Genomic DNA, 27,985 nt, shown 5'->3' with positions numbered 1-27,985 from the left:
ACTGGTAAAGAACCCAGAGTTGAAATAAAGGCCAAAAGGCTGTGGCAGGGATGAGACAATGAAGGCCCTGAAGAGTTTTAAGAATATTGTCCAATTCACCACTATCCAGAACCATTCCCAGATTTTAAACAGTTTGACAAGAAGTTATTTCAAGACCGTAATGCATATTCTATGGCCAGAGCAGCAACATTAATGAAAACGGTTTAAACATCAACAAAAGATGGATTTGTAGGGCTCGCTAGATATTTTTTCCCCACCATCTTAGTCTCCAAGACCCCAAATCCTGCAAGTTACAAAACTTGGGTGACACCCTGCCTATGCAGAGACCCACTGGCATCAAGGGGTTCTATGTGGGCATAGGGGTCTGCCTGCATGGTTCTGCTTGCAGGATTGGGTGCGAAAAAGACTGCTAAGAAGCCAGGCTTTACATAAAACTGTGAAAGGATCCAGGTACAGTCCAAATAAAATGACTTTGTATTATTGGGAGAAAGAGCTCTGAAAATTCTGATTGTTTCTCACCGGCAAAAGAAAAATGGCTCCAGATAAGTGATCCGTATATGCTGGCAAACCTAGATTTGGTGAAGAGGGAAGAGTGAAATTTGTTAATTAAATACTGAAAATTACATTGAGAATTTGTCTGCTGTTATGTGTCTATGAAAAGCAAGGGACAATGTTTGTAGGATGATGTTTGCAATCTAATTTCCAACAAGGGATGCTGTAAACTAATTGGCACACTTGATGACTGGGATGCAAATTTTAATTCCCAGCCTTGAGGAAACCTGAAAGAATGGTCAAATCTTTCTGTGAAATTCTCAGATGCTTCTATCTCAGGGTGTAAGTCCTTTTTATATAAGTTAACTCAAGGGTTCTCCAAGTGGGATCTGCAAGTATGCAGCTGCAGTTCAGTTCTTCAACTGAGCTCAACAAGGGAGCCTAAAACAGGGCTGTTACCTCCAGGTACTGAGGGAACATAGATCAGACCACAGCCCCACTCTTCCTCCTGCTCCTCACTAGACAAATGGGAAGAGGAGGAAATACTAGAGGGCATCTTGAAATTAGCACCATCCCTTCTTGTCTCTTTCCACTGCAGAGCAAGAGGGCTGCACTGGAAGTCCCAGTTTATCTACCCTTAGCAAAAGGAAATTGGTTTCAGGATCCTGGATCTACAATGAACTAAGCATTAGGAGTGCTGCAGAACTGGGAGCTGGAAATAAGGCACAGGATTGGGGATGGTACTGGAAGGGAGAGAAGTTAGAGTGGAGAAGAATCTCCAAGGGCTGTGTAAGCTATTAGGACCCAAATATTCAGCTGGTGTAAATTAGTGTAACTCTATTCATTCACTGGAGCCACATTAATGTACAGTAGCTCAGGGACCTGGCCCTGCATCTGTGTCTAAATCCGGCACATTGAAATGCAACCACCTCTGGGCTGAGACACAGCAATTGTTTAACAGCCCAAACTATTCAGTAGTTAGGGCAGAAAATGAAGAATACTTTATCCAAATGAAACCAGAAAGGAGGTTTAGATGGAATTAGTTATACTGAAATCTGATGAGGATACTAGGGCTAAAACCCATTACTGGTGAAAAGCTCCATGGGATCTTTTCAGCACAAATGGACAATACTTTAGTTGTACAGCTCATCCTACAGACAGCACCCTCAGCAGCATATTAACACAATGCAAACTTAAGAGTCAAGATTGCAATCTGTTGAATCACCCAAACCTCTTCCTAAGCACCTGGTTTTTCTTTGAAGGTCTTCCATTCCACTACTGAGCAAGTCTAACCAGAATTAGCTCATAGAAATCTGACAAAGTCACAGCTGAGCTGGTGAGTCTGCAGACTTAGTTATCTGAATGAATCGTTCACTCTTCTCTGGAGTATTTTTTCCCCTTACCCTACAATCCTTTATAGTGTTCTACTTACCGAGTCAGTCTTTCAATTATTTCCTGCAAGAAAATGTCAAAATTAATGTGTACATTTTTGTATGTCCTGATTCCAACAGTTTTTATAGAGTTTAAAGCCAACAGGGACTACTAGACAATCTAGTCTAGCCTCCTGCATATCACGGGCCATTAAATTTCATCCAGATATTCCTATATTGAGCCCAGTGACTTTAGGTAGACCAAAGCATTTCATTTCTCAGGAAGTAAACTGTTGTGTACCACAGTCAGAAAGCAGGACAAAGTGAGGTGCTAGCAATACCTGAGGCCTCTGCAATGGCAGAAAATTAATTGGGTGAGATATCCCCAGATGATCCTAGCAGACAATCCACACCCCATCTAAGAGGAAGATGAAAACGCCCCTGATATGCCTGAAAATCTGACATGGGGGGAAATTCTTTCTGAAACCCATATCTAGTGACCAGTTTTACCCTAAGCATATGAGTAAGACCAATCAGTCAGGCATTTAAGAAAAGAGATTTCTCTGTACTACCTCAGAATACTGGTCAGCCCTGTCTAATGTCCCCTCTCCAGCTGTCGCCAATCTCTGATGCTTCAGAGAAAGGTGAACCCGCACCCAAATACATCTGGCCAATTGTGCACCGAGAGAAAAATTCCTCCCTGATCCCTACAGGTGTGTCAAGGTTCCTTCCCCACTCTGAACGCTAGGGTACAGATGTGGGGACCTGCATGAAAACCTCCTAAGCTTATCTTTACCAGTTTAGGTCAAAACTTCCCCAAGGTACAAAATATTCCACCTTTTGTCCTTGGATTGGCCGCTACCACCACCAAACAAATACTGGTTACTGGGGAAGAGCTGTTTGGAAACGTCTTTCCCCCCAAATACTTCCCAAAACCTTGCACCCCACTTCCTGGACAAGGTTTGGTAAAAAGCCTCACCAATTTGCCTAGGTGACTACAGACCCAGACCCTTGGATCTTAAGAACAATGAACAATCCTCCCAACACTTGCACCCCAGCCCCTTTCCTGGGAAATGTCGGATAAAAAGCCTCACCAATTTGCATAGGTGACCACAGACCCAAACCCTTGGATCTGAGAACAATGAAAAAGCATTCAGTTTTCTTACAAGAAGACTTTTAATAGAAATAGGAGTAAATAGAAGTAAAGAAATCCCCTCTGTAAAATCAGGATGGTAGATACCTTACAGGGTAATTAGATTCAAAACATAGAGAATCCCTCTAGGCAAAACCTTAAGTTACAAAAAGATACACAGACAGAAATAGTTATTCTATTCAACACAATTCTTTTCTCAGCCATTTAAAGAAATCATAATCTAACACGTACCTAGCTAGATTACTTACTAAAAGTTCTAAGACTCCATTCCTGCTCTATCCCCAACAAAAGCAGCATATAGACAGACAGAGACCCTTTGTTTCTCTCCCTCTTCCCAGCTTTTGAAAGTATCTTGTCTCCTCATTGGTCATTTTGGTCAGGTGCCAGCGAGGTTACCTTTAGCTTCTTAACCCTTTACAGGTGAGAGGAGTTTTCCTCTGGTCAGGAGGGATTTTAAAGGGGTTTACCCTTCCCTTTATATTTATGACAAGGTGTATAGCTGAAGCCCTGAAGCATGAGCTTAGATGATAATCATCATTTTAATGCAGAGGTACAAGTGTTGTGGACATGTTGAGGGAAATTCAGAGCTTCTTCTTTTCTCAATAGTCCATGAAGGAAGGGAATTAACATGGGGATTCACAGTGCTTTGTGCCAACCAATATACAAAGAGAGTCCGATTCTGCCACCTCTGCTCATGTGGAGTAGTACCTTTCTCACACAAATTGTATCATTTTACTCCACAGAACTACTCATGTGAGTAAGGTACCATTCAACATGAGTTTGGGCAGAAGAAGACTCTAATCTTCTAATTGTATGTAGCAAACTGAAAAGTCTCATTAGAGGCCATTTGTGGTTTAAGGTTATTTTCTTTCTTTGTAGTACATGGTTGTTCATGACCTAGTCACAGCAGAAGAAAAATTAATAAGATTTCAATCTAGTTTAAGGCTCTGCTTCTCTTCTCATTTACATGGTATAATGAGTAACATATCTACCAACTAAAAAAGGAGATCATACATGTGCATAAATTGACAAATTGAATCAGGCCTTGATTACACTACTACCCCTAATTATATGCATTGGTGTAGCTACACTAATGCAATCTCTAGTGTAGACAGGCAAAGACATTATTTGTACCAATGGTGGTGACCCTGGTGTTTCAAACAGGTAAACACCACTGTGTAAACGGTGGCATTGCTTGCCAGCAGCTACACTGTTGACTGTAGTTGGAGCAAATACCCAGTCTAGATATTGCTGATGATGCAGGAGCCCTTAGCCCACTGGGAGAGGAGCTGCAATGCATTCCCTATACTTTTGAGGTCCATACGCAACCATAAGAGAGGAACCACAAGTCCCATTGCCAATTGCTCTAATTCCACCTCCCAGCTCATTGCTCTGCCCTCACACAGAGACCTCCAAAGAGTTAATCAGCCCTCTCACAGTTCCACCATCAGTCATGCCCTCCAAACATGCCTCATTCAGATTCTGCTGCTGCTCCCAGCCCCATTCCTTTCCTTAGGGCTGGGTTTCTCTTCTTCCTTCAGCTGCTCTGCTTCCTCATTCTTCTTGTGGTGCTGGATGAAGTCCAGGAGGGGCTGGGACAGCCAGTCTCTCACTCCCAGGAGAGAGGAAGCCCGGAGGGAGTTTCTTTAGTTCCCTTCTCCATCCCTATCTCATCCTACGGAGGGGCACAGTGCTGGGTGCTAAAGAGGCCTGGCTGCAGAGCTAGTTGGGGAGCAGACAGACTGCATGCTTCAAAAGCACTTCTGGCCTTTTAAAAGAGAGAGAGGAGGGGGCTTTGCCTGCTCCTTGTGCAGAGGAAGGAGGAAACCCATTAGCATGTGGGTACCCCAAATACCTTCTTTTCCTTAGGAGGTGGGGAATGGGGAAGGACAGCCAATCAAACAGACAGGCTTGTAGGCAGGTCTGAAAGCCTGAAGTCTCTGGGGAGAGCCTGACTTCAGTGGAATTACACCAGCGTCAAACTGACAGGAAAATCAGGAGAACCCTAAGGGCCAGATACTGCCAACCTTACTCATGTTGACTAGTAACCTGCTTTGTGAATACTGCTAGTGGATTTATTGGGATTTTCTACTTACTCATTGTGAGGAAAAGTGACATAATCTGTCCCTACCTGTATAAAGTGTGCACAAATTACCATTCTTAAGAAAATCTTGGCCTCCCACAATATCAGCATCTACAATTTCAACACTGATCTCCAATCTTTATACTCCATTTCCACTACTCTGCTTCCAACATACTGATCTGTGATTCCAAAAGATAAAACTTCTGCCTGTCTTCTCCTGTTCCCTCAGGTTACACTGCACTCTTGAAAGCCTACCCCTGATTGAGAAAAAGAAATATTGCCCTTTTGATCCCCCCTCTTGCCACACATTGAAATCCAGAGGCTCCCAAATACTTTTAGCCTCAGCAACACCTATAAATAGTCTTCACAAACTAAGAACAGACTTCTGCTGTGTGGAAGGTCAGTGGAATTACCTTTTGTAAAGTCCAGCAAGTGTAGAAGTGATTACAGGACTGGGGCCTATATCTGTGCTGGTCTCATATCATTCAGGACTTTATTACACATTACCCTTTCCACTTACTGTACTGAGAAGCAGGTCCACCGACAGGGATGGCAAAGGGGGCAATTGCCATGGGGCCCGGGCGATTTAAAAGGGCCCGAGGGCCTCCAGCCGCCACCACTGCTGCGGTAGCGGTGGCCAGGAGCCCGGGCCCTTTTACATTACCCGGGCAGGCCGTAGGGCTCCTAGGCGTGTGCGGGGTGGTACTGGCAGTGGCGAAGGCAGCTGGGTGGGCATGTGGTAGCCCAGGCCATGCCAACTAACTGTTCTGCCCAGGAGCCAGAATTGCTGTTGGCGGGCCTGCTGAGAAGTTTTAATCATAGCTAAAACTTTGAATTAAATCAATTTAAAACAGAGCCACATTAAGAAATGAAGAAACAGACTTTATTCAGCTCCTCAGGCTAATTTACCACTTCCTTCTATGCCATTCATGCTGACCCACTAGATAATGGTTTAATAGGTTACATTTTTCTTTTTTGCTGCATTTACTGCTAATCATGAAAAGGCAACATTCAAATACAAAGAATATTTTCATGACCACAAAGTAGCAGGAATAGCCAAAGCCTCTTGCAATACCTACTGATCACTCATTGTCATCTTTTGACCAGAAGGAGTATTGATAGAATCTCTTCATCTAAAGCTCTTAAGTATATTGAAATACTCTTGCACCGCTTACCGTAATTTGGTGGTTTTGGAAGATGTGACAAGACTGATAAAAGATGACTTGGCAGCATCTTTGGAGCAAAAGAACAGTCAATTTTAAATGTATGATTCTACAGGTGATTAAAGGGAAAATTCTGCCCTCAAATGCACACATATAGCTTTCATTGAACCAAGGAGAATTGTACACACACATCTAATTTGTGACAGAATTTGGCCCTTGAATCTAACCCAATAAAAGATTATATGTCAAGTATAAAGAAAGTCTCTACTTACAAACTAAAATTATCAGCAGCAGAAAGGCCAACAAAGTGGCAAAGCGTCCTCCCAGAAAGCATCTGAAATCATAACAAATACCCTAGTTTTTAGATTGTACGATGGACAGATATTGGGTCAACACAATAAAATAACTGGACACATTCCAAGATCAGCCTTCAGTCAGCTACCTTCAGCTAAGGACTTCAACATTCCCAGACTTGTAATGGGAGGCAGGGGCTGGGAAGAGACTAGTGTCATGGAATGTGATAGAATGTTTACCCCACACAGGCCAGGAAAGGGTTAATATGGGCCTGAGAAAGACCATGGTAGGAAGAAACCAAGGGGACCAGCGGCAAGGAGTTGGACTAAGCAGACTCTGGCAGCTGGTTATAGGGTCTTGGGCTGGAGTTCAATGTAGTGAGAGGCCCCAGGTTCCCCTACCAGTCACTTGTATGGTAGCACGAGGCCAGAGAAGGGGACAAGGAAAGCAAGGGAGGACAATGGGGCCCAGAATCTAGACTGAAGACCTGATACAAGGTCTCAAACGTTAGTTTGTTGGTCTTTGTTACCCTGAAAGGGTTCCCTTCTCAAACTTTCAAATACCCTGTCCAAATATATGTCTTGCACAACCCAAAAAAGCATCTCGATGCTAATGCAAGTTGTATTGAATATACAGAATCCTGGGGAAATAGATGAAAGTCACAGAAGATAGGGAAATTCGTGGTTTTTTGAGAATCAGGTGAGCCATGACAATAATTTCAAACTTGGCACTTGTCTGCAGCCAGGTATCTCAAAAATTCCATTATGATGCTGATCACTTCTGCATTCACAAGTGCGTTCTTTTTTATTTCATATGACAATATTCTTATGTACTGAATCTGGGCTAGTATGTATTAAGAAAAAACAAATGCGAAGGAATATATAGGACTATGTTTTGAAATTTTCCTCTCCAGCGTAACACATAGCTACTCAGTGTGGCACTCTGTCCCCTCTAGTGCCTAGACCAGCTGGAGATTGATGAGTCTACTATAGCCTTAGCTAAGAGAGATGTATCTTTTATCTCATGCAGTAGAGGCTCATGCATTAAGCTCCAGAGGTTCCAAGTTTGATCCTGGCCACCAATGACTGGAATCTGTTGGCATTATAAGTGATACCAGTTTCAATGGATTTCTTCTATTCCCATCACTGACATTGAAACTAACCTTTTCCCAGTGACTCAAACTCAGAGTTCCAGACCCAACTGAGCTCACTAGGGTATGTCACTAGGGTATGCCACCAAAGTCAGGCCCTTAGAGCGATTACTTTTAAAAAACAACAACGCAAAACAGGTTCATAATCCCAGAAGTGTGTATATAGGTGGGGGGTGAGGGGGGAGAGGTCAGGGGTGCCTCTCCATGTGGCCTTGAAAACAGCTAAACTCTTTTTTTCCCTCAAACTTCCAAATAACAATAAAGTGCTCCTAAATTATGAATAAATATGCAAAAATTCAGCGTGAAAGATAATGGCTTGACAAAACTATAACTATCTGAAAATGACCCATTAGAATGAAATAACTTAGACAATCTTAATTATAAGCAGTGCTCTATGTTCCACCTATAATAATAAAACTAAACCATACAGACTACAGACAGCAAATTAGCACCAAAGAATGGAAAAGGAAGCAAGAATGGATTTCCCGAAGTTCCAATTCTCTTTTGTTCAGCTTACAGAAACCTTGCTAACTGGGATGTTTGGTTATGCATCAAGTCAAAGAAATAAAAATCTGTAATATGTGCAGTGAATAGCTCTCAAAGATCATCTTTGTCTTTTGGGTTCACTGTTTTCTACATTTTAAAATTAGATACATAAAATTACACTCAATTTTATTAGACTTGATTAACATCAAAAGGGAAAGTAGCCTAACTAGATAATTTAGTTCTTAGAGGATATTTACTTGTAAAATTTATTTGAAAAGACATACATTACAACTTAATACCATTAAACTAAAAAAAATTTTGAAAAATGGTAGTATTTCCCAATAGTATTTCCTATATAATTAATTGCATAACTCATATGCCAGACATGCTAAATTATTGTGCACAATTTGGAATAGATATCTGTACACCTAATTTATGCAGGCTAAGAGCAGATTTGTGCATACATATCCTGCATTTGCACAGAGCCAGTTAGGTGTCACATCTGCATCCAAACACCTAATTTGTGTGCACACATCAAATATTTGCTTGCAAATGCATCTTTGAAATAGTGCATGTCTAACTTTGAAAAGCAGGCCCTAAATGTCATGTTTTATTCACCAGTTGGTATTTTATATAAATAAATAAAGCATGATTATAATGAAGATGAAATCAAAATTACCTTGCATACACTGAAATGATTAAACACGTGGACAGCATAATCATTTGATAAATGACATTTCTCACTGCATTGGATTCTAATAAAAAAGGAAACAAATTAGAAATAATAATTCTTTTTTCTGGACATACTAGAATACAAGAAGCAGGTCCTTCCTTCCAGCTGCCCTCCTCTGAAACTATGAACCTGAAATTCAGTGAAGGAAGAAGTATTTGTGATAAAAAAGATGCTTTACCAAAAACTTTACTATGATATTCACCATGGGCTAGCTCCACAGAAGTCAATGGGAGTCTTCAATGGGGGGTTAAATCAAACCCACTAGAGGCAAACCCAATTATTCTATACTCCATATAGACAGACTATACGTCTGCATTCTCTTTTTTGAAAGCTGTAAAGTCTGCTGAATCGAATTCTAAGTGTCATATAAAAATATATTCTCCCATAAATTCTTCCTTACCTTAACTGGACAAATATTTTTGACAATGGACATAAGGATGTACATGGAAATGGCCATGAGAAGTATTCATAAATGTAAAATAATCACCTTAACAAATTTAAAACATAATTTGTTTTTTAGATTTTGCAATAACTAGAACAGTGTAAATTTACAAATCTTAAAATTTGGGAATTTATTTGCTAAAGGGACCAAGAAAAGTTTAAATTCATCAAAAAATGTCAAGGGGTCTTTTTAAAATGTCCATAATTCAAACAAATTAACAGATTTTTATTTTTATTCACAGATTTTATTTTTAAATTCTCAAAAAATATTTTTACATTCAAAGACCAGGATGAAATTCTAGCTCCATTGACGCCAATTGGAGTTTTGCCATTGACTTTGGCAGAGCCAAGATTTCAGCCAACGTGCCAGAAATTTGTGGAAGATTTACTATATATCAATAGAATAGTATAATCATAAAACAGGCATTAAATCTAAAGTGAAAATCTCAATACAACCATGTCCAATGAGCAGTTAAGGCAACTATATATTATTAATTTATTAGTATAAAAAAATTGTTTGTTTTTTTTCAAATTAAAATTTTGCAAAAATCTCCAGTTTCAAAAAAGGCCATTTTTCAATACCATGTTTTTCCATTTGAAAAAAGTCAACCAGCTCTAAAAATAACAAACTGAGAAGGAAAGAACATAACTCACTTGAATGATCCAAAGTCTCTTCATGGAAATACCCATCTACCATAAACTGGGAGCAAGGAGAGGAATCACTGAACTGTTTTCTTGACTGAATGAACACCACATCTTTAGAAAAAGAGGAGTCATCAGCTGCTGGTGTTTGCTTTTGTGACATCCAGATTTTGCATTCAGAAGAAAATTCAGAGTCATCTGCAAGAGGCACATCTGCAACTTTCCTAGCTCATAGTAACGGAAAGGGGTGGAGAATCTGTGCTGATAGATTTTTAAGATAAGAAATGACTCAATCACAAGGATTTCTCTGAATTGTTAGTGATATGGAATTGGCACAGACCCATTATATGTAGGAAAATGCAGGGGGAAAGAAGCAGACTAAAGACAAAACTTCATAAATTTTAACAAAGTGAGGATATAAAAACTCAAACTGAAAACAGCAATGGGCCAAATGATCAGATTTAATACAGGAGTATCTCTCATTTTCACTGGCTTCCTATCCAAAGTCAGTTTCAAAAGGCCCTCCTAGGTTATAAAGATCTCCATGGATTCAAACACTGTGACCGTCTCATGTTACTGGCTCAATTTGCTCTGCAAAATTCTGTCTCTGGTCTGTCCTCGAAATCAGTGGTTTTCAAAATTCGGGTCGTAACTCAGTACAGAATGCAAGGCACTGTGTCTCCTTGCTCAGCACCCAGGGACCCTGGTGGCTGGCCACTAAAAATTAGTAGTCCCTATCTGTTCTGACACCGCGCTGCACCCCGGAAGCAGCCAGCAGCAGGTCCAGCTCGTACGCAGGGGGCCCATGGGGCTCCGCACGCTGTCCCCGCCCTGAGCACCGGATCCACACTCCCATTGGCCAGGAACCGGCCAATGGGAGCTGGGGGGTGGTGGGGCCTTCGGGCGAGTGTTGCACGGAGTTTGCTGCTGGCCGCTTCCGGGGCGGGAATAGGCGGGAAGCCTGCCTCTGCATCCCGCTGCGCTGCTGACCGGGAGCCTCCGGAGGTAAGCCTGCACCCCAACCCCATGCCCCAATCCTCTGCCCCAGCCCAGAGCCCCCTCCTGCACTCCAACCCCCTCATCCCCAGCCCCAGCCCAGAGCCTGAACCCCCAGCCCAGAGCCATAACCCCCTCCCAGACCCCAACCCCCTGCCTTAGCCCAGAGCCCCCTCTCACACCCTGAACCCCTCATTCCCAGCTCCACCCTGCAGCCCTCACCCCTGCACCCCAACCCTCTGCCCCAAACCTGAGGCTCCTCCTCATCTCCAGCTCTGTTGGGTCGCAGACGTTAAAAATTTTCTTCATCTGGGTCGCCAGAAAAAAAGTTTGAAAACCACTGCTCTAAATGCTGATTTGAGCAGAGTCCCCCCGCAAAACCAAGGAAATAGTTATCCACCGACAGTGATCCCGTCATTAACAGACAAGCCTAACTAAATACAGCACATACTAGCGATGTTACTGTGGGCTTACCATTGCCATAGTGTGGATTGGCATCTAGTTTATTATCTCCATCATTCCAAATCTCCTCTACATGAGGAGACTCCATATTGCTAAGGACAGTGCTGTTAAGCCATGAATTCGAGGCACTGAGACTGAACAGACTAGCAAGAGAGCGACGGATTTTCTTCCTTCTCCTGAATATTCTAGAAAGGAAAGAAATAACCATGTTTTAAAGGGATGAGGCAAACTACTTTTATTTATAAAACAGTGTAACAGGGTTCACGTTACGCCCCTGAGTATTTAGCCCCTGCGCCTCCCCCTTCAATGAGTCAGGGACACTTCAGTCTGGTGCAACACCCGTGCTCTTTATTCTCAAAAGGTTTTCCACCACCAATTCCCAACTATATACAGGCTTCACAACTACTTTGCGTACAACAGACTAGGAGGCTCCCACTTCCTTCTGTGCTGTGCTGGATCCGGATCCGGACCTTTTCCCTTCCCCCCTTCTCTGGCTTCCTCTCAGCCTTTATAGCTCTGGACTAATAAGACTGACAGGTGCGTCCAGCTACCAGGCTATTCACCCATTCCCAATCCATTCCCCTTGATTGGGCCTGGAGTGGCAGAAGCTGATTAAGAGCTTCTCAGCTAGCGTCCTGCCACAAACAGGAACACGGTCTACAGGTCAGAGTACAGGCCTACGACTCAGGCATCCTGCGGTCTGTTCCTTGTTCTGCCACAGGTTTGCTCTTGGGCTTGTCATTACATTTCTCAATGCCATTGTTTCTGCATCTGTAAAATGGGTCTAACAATGTTTACTTCTTTTACCAGGGTGTTCTGTGGTTTAATAGTTTCCAAACTACCCTGAGCTCCTTGGGTGAAAAACCACTAGACACTAACATTATAGGGCCAAATTTTACAAGCTTTCCTCAGGTAACACCACTATTGAAGTCATGTGGGAGTTTTGCCTGAATAAGGATTGCAGGACAGAACCTGTTCTTTTAATTTTCTTTTTTATTCTCCGTCATGGTAATACCCTCTTGGGAGCAGGACAGTAACACTTCTTTTTCTGCAGAGATTGTCCCTCTTCCTTGGGCAAACCATTTGTTTTGCTGTATTTCTAAAAACTGCAGCTTTAGGTTTACTGTTCTGCCCATGTCCCATTATCGATTAACTCTCTAGAAAGGCATTCACGCATAGAAACAGCGTTGGTTAGTTTTGCGCTGCCGATGAGCATCAGGAGACACATCACAAATGTATTGGGTTATGGCCATAACAAAATGGAACAACGACTACCCTCAATTTTTTTAATTCTGGGCAAGTGAGTGATGAAATTACAAAAATAAAAGTTGATATTTAAAATCCAGAGTAATTTCCATATCAAATAAAACATGTTTTATAGCAAATACAATTTGGAGCCTTCCATATGTAATACAGCATGAATTTATTGGACAAAATCTTAAAGCACAATTCACTTTTTGCTCAGTCCTCACTCAGGCAAACCTCCTAATGGCCCACTGAAAATTACACATTTGCTATATTTTGAAAATAATGATAGTTTGAAGGTGAGACAAACAAAAAAATCTTGAATTTCCTTAAAATGTTTGTTATACTTACTTTTGGATTTGCTCTTATCCTTCTTTTATATTGGAAAGAATTGAAGTCACCCTTTTGGAACACTAAATATTTCAGCAACAGGTGAAAAGCCACAAATTTCTGAGCAACTGTACCTCTCTTTTATATTTACTGCAGAGAGCTCCCATCACAGTAACATCTGTGTGCTTAAAACTTTTGAGATAATGTTATAAGGCATGACTCTGAAGACCACGTGATTTTAACCACTGCAGTCTCTCTGAATTATACTACTTGGTGTGTTCCATTGCTATTAGGAAAAGGAATCCAGATATAGAAATAACGGAAGGAGCTAGACATAGACTCATGGGACTGGAAGGGACCTCGAGAGGTCATCTAGTCCAGTCCCCTGCATGTACTGAGCATTATAGTCATATGCTGACAGCCAACCAGAAATCTCCAAGTTAAGTCCAGAGTTAAAAAGCCAACATCCAATATTAAGTAAAATGTATGTGACTCACTTACCTAACTAATTTCTCCTTATAGGTAACACTTGTCTGTGATGGGGTCAGTGTTACATTACCATCTTCATCAGACACAAAACTGTCTTCCGTCAAAATGTAATAGCCATTAGTAAGAAGCCGAGGACTACGGCGACATGTGAAAAGAGACCCTGTCAAGGGATTTATGGAACAACATTCATAGGAGGTGTCACTATCCAGAAAGGCATAAGTGTAACTGAAAAGGAAAGAAATAAAGCTCTCTAAGTTAGTATATGTCTATTTAGCACAGGGGCATAAATGTTAACACACGATTGAATGATAATGTTTTTAGATTACACATCACTTTTCATTTTAATAGCTCCCAGAACACTATAGAGTTGTGTAACAGGGTGGCTTGCCCTTATGGGTTAGAGACCTGAGGGCAGCCAGCCCTGATTACTAAGGAGGCACATGGGAGCAAGGCTCACCTGATTGCCCTATAAAGGGCAACAGGAAGCTTCAGAGAAGAGGTGAATGCTCAGGGAGAAACAGACAGAGGGAAGAAGCTGCAGGAAGTGAGTCTCTGGCTGTACTCCCTTCTCCAGCTGGGTACTTTGGGAGTTGTGGCTGGGTAGAAAGCCCTGGCTGGAAGATCTGTTTTCTCACGAGAAGAAAGCAAAGAAGGCAGGCCAGGCCTTGCATCTTCTCCAGCTGCTCAGAGAGAAAAAAGACATAGCTCTCAGGAGGAGGGGCTGTTCCCAGCTTAAGACTGGAGTGGAAGATGTCTGTTTATTTGTGAACAAAATCAGACCCTAAGATGGGCTGTTATTATTGGATTCATGAAAGCCTGTGTGGAGTTTATCTAAGAAGCCCCTTGAAGAGGGAAACTGAGGCAAGGGGCTGCTTGTAGGGCCACCCTGAGGCCAAAAGGATGGAGGAGGCCACTCACTCACAAGCTGTAACAAAATGACATACAAACTATACACAGAGATCACTTCACCCACTACTGAAATGCAACCATCTCTGGAGTTAAATGTAGCAACTGCTGAATAAAACACACCAGACAAGTATTTAAGACAGAAGTGGGTAACTTTTTGCACTGGAACACAAGAGGACTGTTAGGTAGGCATAATGTACGTTCCTGATTTTGGAATTGGGTCCCAATCCTGCGAGGTGCTGAGTACCCACAACTCTGAGTGACTTCATTGGGATTTGAGGGTGCTCAGCACTTTACAGGGTCAGGCACTAATACCGATATACATTTAATAGAATCATAGAATCATAGAATATCAGGGTTGGAAGGGACCCCAGAAGGTCATCTAGTCCAACCCCCTGCTCGAAGCAGGACCAATTCCCAGTTAAATCATCCCAGCCAGGGCTTTGTCAAGCCTGACCTTAAAAACCTCTAAGGAAGGAGATTCTACCACCTCCCTAGGTAATGCATTCCAGTGTTTCACCACCCTCATAGTGAAAAAGTTTTTCCTGATATCCAATCTAAACCTCCCCCACTGCAACTTGAGACCATTACTCCTCGTTCTGTCATCTGCTACCATTGAGAACAGTCTAGAGCCATCCTCTTTGGAACCCCCTTTCAGGTAGTTGAAAGCAGCTATCAAATCCCCCCTCATTCTTCTCTTCTGCAGACTAAACAATCCCAGCTCCCTCAGCCTCTCCTCATAAGTCATGTGTCATTTGTCAGTATCAGTACAAGCAGGTATTGATCTTTCAGCAAACAGTCCCAGAGATAGTGGGAAACTCATCAAGTTCTTGAAAACTGGCAAAAGGTGAGTAATAGATAATTGTACAAAGATCTCTACCAGGGATAAGAGATGACAGTATTGTAATGCAAGGGCTGGGGTGGGCATGCACCACTGCCCTGTTGGACAGAATCTGAAATGAACAACTATGTCATATACCATATGCTACAGTCACTTCATGGGGATTCTACCTTAGTGCAAGTGGTTGGGGCTTGTGTTTTTCAAGCAGGAGTATCTGAATTCTATCCCCACTGTAGCTTTGAAGTTTCAAGTGGCCATGGATTTGCAGCAGTGATATCTGTGAAATGCAATGTGGCCGTGCTTTAGTGTGGTAATAGCACCCTAATCATAAATAGTTGAAATAGGAATTTTAGAAATGTTTTTCAAACACAAAGGAAAAATAAAATGAAACAAAGGATAGTTTTACTCCATACCTTGGCAAAATGTGTTCAGGGGACAGACTTTGCCTGGGCTCTTTATCAGCCACTGAAAAACCTGTTGAGACAAAGACCAGATAAGGAGACGCCCCAGCACCAGCTCACCACGCAGGCATTTCAAGTGACACTAGAAGCAGCTGACTGGTTTTCACTAACAATATGCCTTGATGAAATTGAGAGAAGAAAATTAGGAAAGGAAAAGAGACTAAAGGAAAGAAAACAGAGTGATGGTGGGTAGATAAAATGAAACCTCATATAATTTAGACTTGTATAGCATCATTCCAAAGAGTAGCATGAATCAAAGCTGATTACAGTCAATAAATCCAAGTTGCCAATATACTGCATAGCTTAGTGTCTTGTGGGAAGTAAATCCAGTCACATACAAGGGAATAGGTCCAGCACTCTTAATGGCATTGTCTGATTCACATCATGAACAGTTCACTCACTGATTGATTCTTTACACATTACAGATTTGTATTTTATATACATTAGTGTCTGCTGATATAGTCTCTGTTACAATTTTATACAAAAACCTCTGTAAAATCTTAACTTTTCAATCAATGGGAAAACATTACATCCAAAGAAAGAAATTCATATTCACTTTAGAAGGCAATCCCTCATGTGTAAGGACACAATCCCTGACAGGTGGTTATTAGATTCCAGTATAAACCCAAAATGGCAAAATCCCAGTTAAGAAAGCCCAGAGAAATGCCTATATATTTACGTGCTGCTGGTGTTGACATTAGTTGGGATATTCGATACATCTTGAGAAGGTCTGTTGCACACACTTTGGAGCTACATGTATCATAGATTATCTGCAAGAGATTTTAAAGGAAAGTTGGTATTTATTGAAAAGAGAGAGTTACAAGGTATAATCAGGAATGGACATTACATTACTAATTCCTAATGCTGTATTCCATTAGATGTGAGTCTGATCCTGCTATCCTTCCTCACTGATTTCAAGAGCAAATTTGTTCAAACTCTATTTGGTCAATTGCAGTCTCTTTGCAATCTGCAACTGTGATCTCTTTCCTAATATTTAAATCCATGATGTACAGTATAGATAGACTTACAATTGTCCTACATGCACTACCGTATTTACTTTATTTTCTCAATAATATGCTTTTGAATCACTGTTATGAAAAATAAAAAGCACTGAATGAGAAATACAGTTTACATACAATATCTTACATATCTCTAGTGCTTTGCATGAGAGAATATCACAGTGCACTTTACAAACTGGTATACAATCTATGGTTTCTACCCTGCAAATACTTAGGCCTGTGAGTAGTCTAATTAAAGTTACTCAGGTGACCATGGTTTGTATGTAGGGATCACATCACCCAACACTGAGAGGCAGGACAACTTGAGGGGAAACATAACAGCTGTTTAACAGAATGTAGCAACACTACAAATCCGTTTAGGATAAGATGCGAGGGAGAAATGCATCTCCATATGCAGATTAGTGGGAATGTGATGTATTTCTCCCAATTATACACATCCTCAAGAACAGTTTAAGAACACTTGTGATTTACAAAGCAATGTTTTTCTGTGCAATGATTTTACACAGAGTTGCTTTCCCAGAGTCTTGAAAACACTGGAGAAAGGATGTTCACTTCATTTTGCAAACAGTACTTTACACAACCCCACTTTTATTTATTGTTAGGCTTGAAAGGATTAGGTTTTGTCTGTAAATGTCAGTCAACGTTGACTTCACTGTACACACACACACACACACCCCAATGAAGAAATATTTTCACTCATAATAATCCCAATTTACAGATAAGCGAAGGAAGAAAAATGCCATTTGAGAACTTATTAGCATTTGATTTCGGGATATTTACTTTGTATATTTTGAAATGTGATGTTGATATTTTGTGTTTTAATGGTTATAAAGCTTTATCCTATAGAATCTCAATGTCTACTATCATTTAAATAATTGTCTGCTCCCCATTGTGTGATTCCCCCTATAATTTCCCACAACTGAAAATTTAAATAACTAAAAATAGGAAAAAAATGCTTAAACCATAATTTCACACAACTGTTAAAATGTAAATAGACAAAAATTCTAAAAAATGCTTAAAATAAATATTTGTATGCAGTGTAATTGTAGCCATGTCGGTCCCAGGATATTAGACAGACAAGGTGTGTGAAGTGGTATCTTTTATCAAACCAACTTCTGTTTGGTCTTTTTTATCAGCCCAAGCTTGTCTCTCTCACCAAACAGAAGTTGATCCGATAAAAGATACGACCTCACCCACCTTGTCTGTAAAATAAACATTGATATTATCCATCAAAATAAAACAAAATCTAATTCTGCCAAATTATTCATGACTTAAAGTAAGTTTCTATGCTCTTATAGTATCATAAACTACCGTTACAATGTAACCAAATCAGAACAAAACATATCAATTTCCACTTTGCAATTACTTTAAGTAATATTTAACATTAAGTAATATTTGTGACCCACAACACAAAGAGTCCTGTAGTTCAACAAATATCTTTTAAATGAACATATGACGGAAGACCAAATATGAACTACCTAACTTAAAAATAAACAAAGCTAAAGGCAAGTCAGCAACATTTTATGGCAATCATTCAAATCAAAGTTTATTGAGTCTACAACACTGCCCAGTTCTGCAATTTAATCACTAAAATGTAAGCATGAAAGCTTCTGTCTTTCTACTCAGAATGTAGAAAACAATTTACTTTAATCACTTTCCTTGGTGATAATCAAACTGGTCCTTAAAACAATGATACCTTCAGTTGGTAACTAGCGAATCCCTTGTGCATGTTGCACTCTACACTGTAAATATTTACATCAATATGTATCAACACACATAATTAGCAGTTAAAATTATTTAAGCCCAAGTACTTAACCTATTCAGATAACAAATATTGCTCTCTTATCTTTTGAAATACAGTAATGTCTATGAGAAATAATTGTATTTGTTCATACATGTCACTGTTTGAAGGGTATTTTAGTCTATTCTCTTTACTGGTAGTGATGAAAGCATTTACCGAAATGTACAGCTTCTTGAAGAGCTGACTGTAAATGGAGAAATCCAGGGCTCAGTTATTCCTCTGTTGATCAAAGTAATAAAACATCAACATGTGTAAAATCTTCCAAACCTGGAAAAGCCATTTCACTATTAACAAACGTATGCAAGAAGTTTTTCATCAAAAAGAGTCTCTGGAATGCAACTGTAGGGTGCTCCTTATGCTGCTTCCTGGAACAGAATAGCTCTGAGGTCTTCGAAAAGGCAGGTCTATAAAGCCCCTTGTTTCCTTTCAAAAACAGACTGTGCAATCAGAAGCAAAGAGGCAGAATGAGGTCATTCTTCCTGTTAAGTAGCCTCACATCACAAGCATTCATTTTGAAGAGTAAATTGAAGATTAAGATTAGGCAAGTGAACAACCCTGCAGGGTGTTGCAAAATGCAAGATATGCCAGCTTTAAATAATGGTCTATTCTATTTATATCATGGTGCACAGAACCAGCACCTTGTCTGTGATGCTTGTAAAAACAGCTGATACAACTTTTTACCATATCTTTTATTTATAAATCTGATACAGTCATGACTCAGTATACTTTACAGTCATGTAGTCATATCACTTAGTACAACACTAATGCTGGGAGATTTGAAGGCTTTGATTGCATTACTATGCCTAAAATAATCCTGTTTTACCCCCCAAAATCCCTGAATGTTAGCAAAATCCCATCCAAGAGCACTGCTGTACAGAAGAAACATCAGTTAATATTTCATAGTTCAGTAGCAGTTCACTTGGTTTTCAACAACCACACTGTGGCTGATCATAACAGAATTATGCAGATGTTAGGTAAAAGTACTTCGGAAGATGAAATAAATATGGTCAGGGAAATATTTATAAACAAAGCCATAGCCACTACACTTCAATGATGCATAAAAGAACAGAAGAAAGAATACCACTAATTCCAACTGAAATAAATTTAGTCTGAATGACTAATTCTAACAATCAGAATTATTGGACTGTAGAATAGTCTCCAAAGGGAAATGGAAAACCCCATCACTTGGGTCATTTAAAATTACACTGTTGTTGGGACCAATCTTATTCAGGCAGAGGAATAAAATGACCTGATAAATATTTTCTGTCTCTGACTGCTATGACTTAATGTATGTCAGACAGAAGGGTAATAGATTAATAGTATTATAAAAACAAATATGTAATATCGGACTTCATTTTTTCCTGAAGAAAGTGAAAAAAATTCCTTCTGTTGATGTAGTCCCAATAAATGAAAGCAAGCTGCCGAGTTAAAAAAAAATAACCAGCAGTAATCTGGCACAGGTTATTGCAAAGCATTTCAGTATTACCACACCCATCTGAAATGTTTCACTTAAGGTCCTTCCACTCCATACTGAAAACTGAGGGCCAAATTCATCCTTGGTGGAACTTCCTTCACTTCAGTGCATTTACCCCAAAGGTTAAATTTAGCCCCAAATGAGTACTGCTTCCATGGTTGCATGAACTTTACAACAGTCTGAATAAAACCACCAGCAGCATGAAGTCTTCGTATAGTGGAACAAAGATGAAGGAAACTGTTATATGTTTTGTTCAGGAAACTGAATGTCTTTTGTGTTCCAGAAAAATATGCCTTTACTGTAATTTTACCAAGCACACATGTATAAAAGATACACATCCGTCTATGTTAAAGGTACACCATCAACTTTTAAAAAAATCAAATTCCTATCTGAAAATGTTTTATATTTATTGTGGTAACTCATGGTAGAGGCCCTACAGTTTAGATTGAGTTCTAAAATAGGGCATAAATTCCTGTTTTTCTCTAAAAGTAGGTGGCCTGTAGATATGTTTTCTATGCTCTGAATTCTCTGTGTAGTTTTTGTTTTATTTTTTTCCCTTCGTACATTTTCAATAGGAAGTCTCTGAAAATGAGCTCTGACTGACTTATTTCCTGGGTAATCTGACCTTTCATTGTTCGCCGATGTCACAAATATAAAGGGAAGGGTAACCACCTTTCTATATACAGTGCTATAAAATCGCTCCTGGACAGAGGCAAAGTCCTTTTACCTGTAAAGGACTAAGAAGCTCAAGTAACCTGGCTGGCACTTGACCCAAAATGACCAATGAGGGGACAAGATACTTTCAAATCTGGAGGGGGGCGGAAGGCTTTGGTCTGTCTGTGTGATACCTTTGCCCGGAACAGATCAAGGATGCAAGCTCTCCAACTCCTGTAAAGTTAGTAAGTAATAAAGCTAGAAAATGTGTTAGGTTTTCTTTGTTTTGGCTTGTGAAATTCGCTGTGCTGGAGGAAATGTGTATTCCTGTTTTTGTAACTTAAGGTTTTGCCTAGAGGGAATCTCTGTGTTTTAAAAAATCTGACTGCCTGTAAGATTATCTTCCATTCTGATTTTACAGAGTTGTTCTCTTATCTTTTTTTGTTCTTCTAATAAAGTTCTGTTTAAGAATCTGATTGGGTTTTTTGGGTCTTAAAAATCCAAGGCTGGTTGGCGCTCATCTTGTTTATTCTCAAGCCTCCCCAGGAAAAGGGGTGTAAGGGCTTGAGGGGATATTTTGGGGAAATAGGAACTCCAAGTGGTCCTTTCCCTGTTCTTTGTCTAAATCACTTGGTGGTGGCAGCATACTGTTCAAAGACAAGGCGAAATGTGTGCCTTGGGAAAGTTTTTAACCTAAGCTGGTAAAAATAAGTTTAGGGGGTTTTTCATGTGGGTCCCCACATCTGTACCCTAGAGTTCAGAGTGGGGAGGAAACCTGACAGCCGATATCTTTAAAAAAATATTGTCTACCTGCACAAACTTTGGTAGCCGTGCATCCTTACTAGGTCTGGTGCAATGGGTAGTTTTTGAAAAGAAATAATCTGAATTTAGGGTCAATGTTAGCCTTTAACTTTCAGTTATAATCAATGTGCCAAGGATTGCTGATGCATAAACTTTGCATGCTGGTTCATGCCTAAGCCCTTCTTCCTCAGAACTTCAGAAGCCATGCTTTTCTGTCAGATTTTATACTACTATTGTGAAGGATTTTATGTTCCATTTCAGGCACAAAAGAGAAAAGTTTCATGAGCAGATACACAGAATAGAAGAAGGTTTATGTACAGCTGCATTTTTACTCCTCAGTTTGCCCCCAAGCCACCTCATACTTGAAAGGCCCACTCTTCGTTTAAACAATAAAAAAAAAGGAAATCAGTATGCAAAAAGCTTTGTTATGAAGCAGTAGCAAGGCTCTACACACATAGCATATCTGACACAAAACCACAAAAGCAAGAAAATGAAACCTAATAGTACATATCCTGTACTCCTCCCACAGACACACACTTTATTGTTGCCAAAAGAGCTGTACACCAGAGTCCATGCACGGCAGCCATAACTATGTCCCCCTTGCAATGTCAGCTGCCTATCACTCGCTTTACCAAGTTACCCTGTCTCGACACAGGGAAGTGGGGGACCTGGGGAAGTGAGGAAACAGATTGACAGAGCGAGACGGGTACCCAGAAATCACCTACTACAGGACAGGCCCCACAAGGAAAACAACAGAACACCACTGGCCATCACATAAAGCCCCCAGTTAAAACCTCTCCAGCACATTATCAACAGTCTACAACCAGGGCCGGCTCCAGGCACCAGCTTTCCAAGCAGGTGCTAGGGGTGGCATTCAGAATGGGGCAGCAGTCTGTGTTCCGCGGCGGCAATTCCGCCGCTTTTCCTGCCACGGCAACTTTTGGGCGGCAGCTCTGCCGCTCTTCCGGGCACGGCGGCAATTTGGTGGCAGCTCCTTGGGGCAGCAAAATTGGCAGAGCCTTCCCTGTCTACAATCTATCCTGGAAAACGATCCCTCACTCTCACAGATCTTGAGAGACAGGCCAGTCCTTGCTTACAGAGAGCCCTCCAACCTGAAGCTAATACTCACCAGCAACTACACACCACACCACAGAAACACTAACACAGGAACCAATCCCTGTGGCAAACTTGGTTGCCTACTCTGTCCCCGTATCTACTCTAGCGACACCATCAGAGGACCCAACCACATCAGCCACACCATCAGAGGCTTATTCACCTGCACGTCTACTAATGTGATATATGCCATCATGTGCCAGCAATGCCCCTCTGCCATGTACATTGGCCAAACTGGAGAGTCCCTACGTAAAAGAATAAATGGACACAAATCGGACATCAGGAATGGTGACATACAAAAGCCAGTGGGAGAACACTTCAATCTTCCTGGACATTCTATAACTGATTTAAAAGTAGCTATACTTGAATAAAAAAACTTCAGAAACAGACTTCAACGAGAAACAGCAGAACTAAAATTCATTTGCAAATTTAACACTTGAATAGGGCTTGAATAGGGACTGGGAGTGGCTAGCTCATTACAGAAGCAGCTTTGCCTCTCCTGGAATTGACACCTCCTCATCTATTATTGGAAGTGGACTACATCCACCCTGATCGAATTGGCCCTGTGGACACTGATTCTCCACTTGTGAGGTAACTCCCTTCCCTTCATGTGTCATTATATAATGCCTGCATCTGTAATTTTCACTCCATGCATCTGAAGTTGTGTTTTACTCATGAAAGCTTATGCCCAAATAAATGTTAGTCTTTAAGGCGCCACCAGACTCCTTGTTGTTTTTGTGTATATACTGTGCTTTGTGCATAGTTAGTTTCGCTGTATAGCCCTTCTTCCCTGCAAAGTCAACTAGGGCCTGATCCAAAGCCCACTGAACTCAGTGAGAGATTTGCTATTGACTTTGATGGATGTTGAAGCAAGCCCTTAGAGCTAGATCCACAAAGGTACTTAGGCACCTAACTGCTTCTTTAGGGACATTATCAAAACAATTGCTCAGCTGCCATCTAACCCCTCAGGTGCCAAAGTTACCACTAGCAGGCCTACTAGTTAACCCGCTTAAGTGCTAACGCCACCCCACAGCTAACAAGCTAAATACTTTTGTGGATCTAGCCCTTTCCCCTGTAATTTGTACAGAGCTGTCACACTGCATCAGGAAATTAAAAATATCTTGAAATATTGGAAAGTAGAACTGGAACATCACAGAAATTGGCCCCAGAACTGGACTCAATGACAGAGGAAGTTGAAACTCCTTTCAGCTTCTCTTTTAGAATTATTAAATATCAAGCTGACAGCTCCATTTCATAGCCTTTGAGATGCTTTGGTTATTCAGTGTCCCTGTTGTCTGGATTTTTGCCATTTATATTTGCTTTTGAAAAGAGTCTGCAACTGTATAAAACCAACTTTTAATTGGAGTTTAGGAACATCATATTGGCTCTGATTTTAATAATTGCGTGTATGCAACTATATGAAGAAAATGTTTTGAAAAAAATCAATTTGGATTTTTTTTTACTTTGTTAGAAAGAAAAACCCCACTCTACTCTATCAAAGACCTCCTGACTGTTTAAACTTGACAGCTCTCGTTCATTGTTTGTCTTCAACAAGACTTATTGTCATCTAATAATTTCTTCCCTGATATAAAAACTCTAATCTAAATCGATAATTTTCATTAATACTTTCTCAAGCCTTAAACCTGTAGTTCTCATGAAAATTTTGTAATGCTTACCCAACAAGGAGATTGATTTATAATGTACGTATCACTAGATCTTTATCGGGTATAAAAGAGACATACTAGTTAAATTGTTCAGAGTTTTCCATCTCAATTACATAGCTGAACAATTCCAGACTTGGTCTGGAAGCACTTGTACAATTCTGCAGACTGTGTGGGGGAGCTCATGCTGGATGGTTCTGGTCGTCCATTCTGGCCTTGGAATCTGTGAATCTATGATTCCCATTCAACCCCTTCTTTCATGGGTTTGCCTACACAGCACTCAATATGCTAACATCTGCAACTCTGCATAAAGATGACTAATCTAATCTCATGCTTCAGGGTTTTAGCTGGTCACCAGCAGTGGTCAGGAAGGAATTTTTCCTTCACTGCACAACTAGCTAGATATAGTCTGTTTTGTTTTGTTTCTCCCATCTTCTTATGAAGCATCAAAGATTGGCCACAGGGCACCTAAGAGGGTGGACGGTGCTCTGAACTGGTACAAAGAATCCTCTTTCTAGATGCCTGACTGGTGTGCCTTGTTCACATGCTGAAGGTCTTACTGGTCACCTGACTTGGGGTTGGGAAGGATTTTCTCCCCAGGTCAGATTGGTTGGGCCCTTAGGAATTTTTCACCTTCCTCTGCAGCATGGGGAGTCATTCATCTGTTGGGATCATCTGGCCAAATCTCACTTAAACAAAAGGGGTGATTTGATTACAGTCTATAAGTGCCTACATGAGGAACAAATATTTGATAATATAGGGTGTGATGGGTTCTCCTCAGGGTGCCAGTTGGAACCAGGGTACCGCTGAGCCCACCTAACCCACCAGCCTCGGCTTCCTTTCACACTGTGGTGCTGTGATAAGTTGCCACACTCTCCCAGCTTGCTCTTTCACCAGCATACACACCGATGGGGACACACCCAGCTGCTGAGATCAGCTCTGCATGGTAAGGCTCAGCTAAGGCACCTCCCAGTTGCTAAGGTGCACACCTCCCTTTGGAGGGTAAACCCAAAATTATATCGTCTTGTGCTGCACAGGGAACTGTACAGTGTAAGCTCATAAAATTTACCCCCTCCCTCAATGTGGAGAGAGATTTTCAACAGCTTTCTGCCCCAAGTTATTTCCACACACTGGTTTTAGACAAAACAAAAACAAGTTTATTAACTACAAAAAATAGATGTTAAGTGATTATAAGTGATAGCAAATTGATCAAAATGGATTACCTTAGTAAATAAACAAAACCGCAAACTGAGCTTAACACACTAGATAAATCCAGGAAGAATTCTTCAAGGGCCTCTTTCCCGTGGGTCCATATGATGATGTCATTAATGTAGCGCAAGTAGAGGAGGGGCGCTAGGGGACAAGAGCTGAGGAAGCGTTGTTTTAAGTCAGCCATAAATATGCTGGTATATTGTGGGGCCATGCGGGTACCCATAGCAGTGCCACTGACTTGAAGGTATATGTTGTCCCCAAATCTGAAACGGTTGTGGGTAAGGACAAAGTCACAAAGCTCAACCACGAGGTGTGCCATGGCCTCATCATGGATACTGCTCTTGACAGCTTGTAGTCCATCCTCATGTGGTATTAATATTGGTATAAAGAGCTTCCACATCCACAGTGGCCAGGATGGTGTTTTCAGGAAGATTACTACTGCATTGTAGTTTCCTCAGAGAGAGTCGGTGGTGTCTCAAAGATAGTTAGGAGTGCTGGTAGCTTAGGGTCAGAGGAGAGAGTCCAAATAGCCAGATAATCCTGCTGTAAGAGTGCCGATGCCTGAGATGATGGGGTGTCCAGGGTTTCCAGGTTTATGGATCTTGGGTAGCAGATAGAATACCCCTGGTCAGGGCTCTGGGGGTGTGTCCGTGTAGATTTGTTTAGGAATGAAAATTGCCATATCAGATACCCCGTATCAGATTAAACACGTCAGGCTTTCTCCTACTGCTATTTCCAAGGAGATGACAGCAGCACCTACAATAATGTTGTGCCTTTTCTTCGCCTGAGTTCAGCATCTAGAAAACTCCCATTACTAGCCATCATCCTACTATTGTAAACCTGCTATAACCTGCTGTGAGCCAAGCAACAATTCACTCCTCCAGTGTCCCTCACAATATTAAACCCTAAACTGATCCCCAGCCCCTTCCTCATCTCATGCAAACCTAACCCCACAGACACCAAGAGTACAAAACCCTGAGTTTCTCCCTGCTCCCCTCTTCATCAACGACCCAAGAACATTAAACCCTGACCCCCTTCCCCCAGCACCTTCCTCACCTCCATTCGTACCATAAGCATCCCTTCCTCTAAACACTGAAGCTACCTTCTCACATACATGCCATTCTAACACTGCTATTCAACGATCCCAACACAACACCCAGCCCCCTCTGAGCTAAGACTGGTCAAAAATCGTAAAGTACTTTTATGAAAAAAATTACAAATCACTTTCATTCCGCAGATTTCTAAAAGGTGCAATTTTCTGTTCAGTCCACATTTTTCACAAGTATTATTTTAAAAAATTAGCTTTGAAAGGTTTTTTTTTTTTTGCACTTCTCCCTCCTCCATTTTTCTCTTCCTTTTCCCAAGGAAGGGGGGGCAGGGCGGGAAAGTGGGAGAGAAATCAAATACCCAGTACCTCAAAGTACTTCATGGGGGTGGAGTCCTTTGAAACAGACACCAATAAAACATGATGTTTCACAGAAAAAAATACCAGTCCCCAAGGACAGACCATGTACCCAGAGGCAGTGCTGGCCCATTGGAGGTGCGCTCTTTACCCCTCACCCCCCACAATGCAATAAGTATTTTTTATTTCCACAAACCAAACAATATACGAACACATACTAATACACTTGTTAAAAACTCCATGTTAAATAAGATTAGTGGTATTTTGGGGGTAATACTAAATCAGGACCCCCATGACCTTAATTGCTTAGGGCTTGTCTACATTACCTGCTGGATGGGCAGCGATCGATCCAGCGGGGGTCGATTTATTGCATCCATCTAGACACAATAAATCAACCGCCGAGCGCTCTCCCGTCGACTCCGGTACTCCACCAGGACAAGAGGTGCAGGTGGAGTCGACGGTTGAGTGTCAGTTGTCGACTTAGTGTCGCAGTAAGTGGATCTAAGTATGTCAACTTTAGCTACGTTATTCACGTAGCTGAAGTTGCATAATTTAGATTGATTCCGCCCCCACCCCGTCAGTGTAGACCAGGCCTTAGTCTGTGTAAGCTTAGCACCACTACTGCATGCACCCCTCCCTCACTCTCTCTCCAGCAAAAGATTTCAACAAGCTCAATCCCTAACCTCTCCTACCAATGGCAACCCTTACCTTCCTTTACCGAAAAAAGCCAGGGCTAGTCCCTCACTTCTCTCTCCCTCCTCACAACACTGACTCTCACCCCATTAATAATTATTTCTCTCCTTACTCATCCCAGCCATTACCTGCTCCACCCCCATAACACTGACCCTCATCCCCCCACAGCTAACTTGTACCCCCAAACCACCCCTCCTCCCACTCCACCACCACAAGTGACCTCATCCCCCTACAACTAACTTATACCCCAAACTGCCCCCTCCCCATAACACTGACCTCATCCCCATACTGCTAACTTATACCCCAAACCGCCCCCTCCCCATAACACTGACCTCATCCCCCTACTGCTCTCTTAAACCCCAAACCACTCCCTCCCCATAACACTGACCTCATCCCCCTACTGCTCTCTTAAACCCCA

The 27,985-nt window shown here is 41.3% G+C and overlaps 1 protein-coding gene across 4 annotated transcripts; it reads right to left on the bottom strand.

Moving 5' to 3' along the window:
* Positions 1–442: 442 nt before the first annotated feature.
* On the bottom strand, positions 443–27,716 carry TMEM71 (transmembrane protein 71). 4 transcript variants are annotated; one of them, XM_048841695.2, is made up of 13 exons: positions 27,201–27,715; positions 25,484–26,108; positions 18,714–18,776; positions 16,417–16,507; positions 15,690–15,750; positions 13,542–13,754; positions 11,478–11,650; positions 10,020–10,205; positions 8,871–8,946; positions 6,534–6,595; positions 6,274–6,331; positions 1,925–1,947; positions 443–569 (listed from the first exon to the last, which is right to left on the bottom strand). In XM_048841695.2, the coding sequence occupies exons 4-12, from the start codon at positions 16,454–16,456 to the stop codon at positions 1,941–1,943; spliced, it is 876 nt and encodes a 291-aa protein (XP_048697652.1). In that variant the 5' UTR covers positions 16,457–16,507; positions 18,714–18,776; positions 25,484–26,108; positions 27,201–27,715; the 3' UTR covers positions 443–569; positions 1,925–1,940. The 4 variants fall into 4 exon arrangements, with proteins under 4 accessions (XP_048697652.1, XP_048697651.1, XP_074981028.1 ...); XM_048841694.2 differs by lacking the exon at positions 18,714–18,776 and having other exon boundaries at positions 25,484–27,716; XM_075124927.1 differs by lacking the exons at positions 25,484–26,108; positions 27,201–27,715 and having other exon boundaries at positions 10,020–10,121; positions 18,714–18,997.
* Positions 27,717–27,985: the final 269 nt, after the last annotated feature.

This window comes from Caretta caretta, chromosome 2, assembly GCF_965140235.1.
Source record: "Caretta caretta isolate rCarCar2 chromosome 2, rCarCar1.hap1, whole genome shotgun sequence".
Classification (NCBI taxonomy): Eukaryota; Metazoa; Chordata; order Testudines; family Cheloniidae; genus Caretta; species Caretta caretta.
Note: the sequence above shows the minus strand (reverse complement) of the source record. Positions and strands in the feature narration are given on the sequence as shown.

Bases quoted from the DNA above. Each gene is read 5' to 3' on its own strand.
- TMEM71 (XM_048841694.2), bottom strand. From the start codon at position 16,456: ATGTATCGAATATCCCAACTAATGTCAACACCAGCAGCAC. The intron at 11,651-13,541 runs GTAAGTGAGTCA...TTTCCTTTCTAG, and splicing joins TATAAGGAGAAATTAGTTAG to AATATTCAGGAGAAGGAAGA. The intron at 10,206-11,477 runs GTAAGCCCACAG...TGCCTCTTGCAG, and splicing joins CAATCCACACTATGGCAATG to ATGACTCTGAATTTTCTTCT.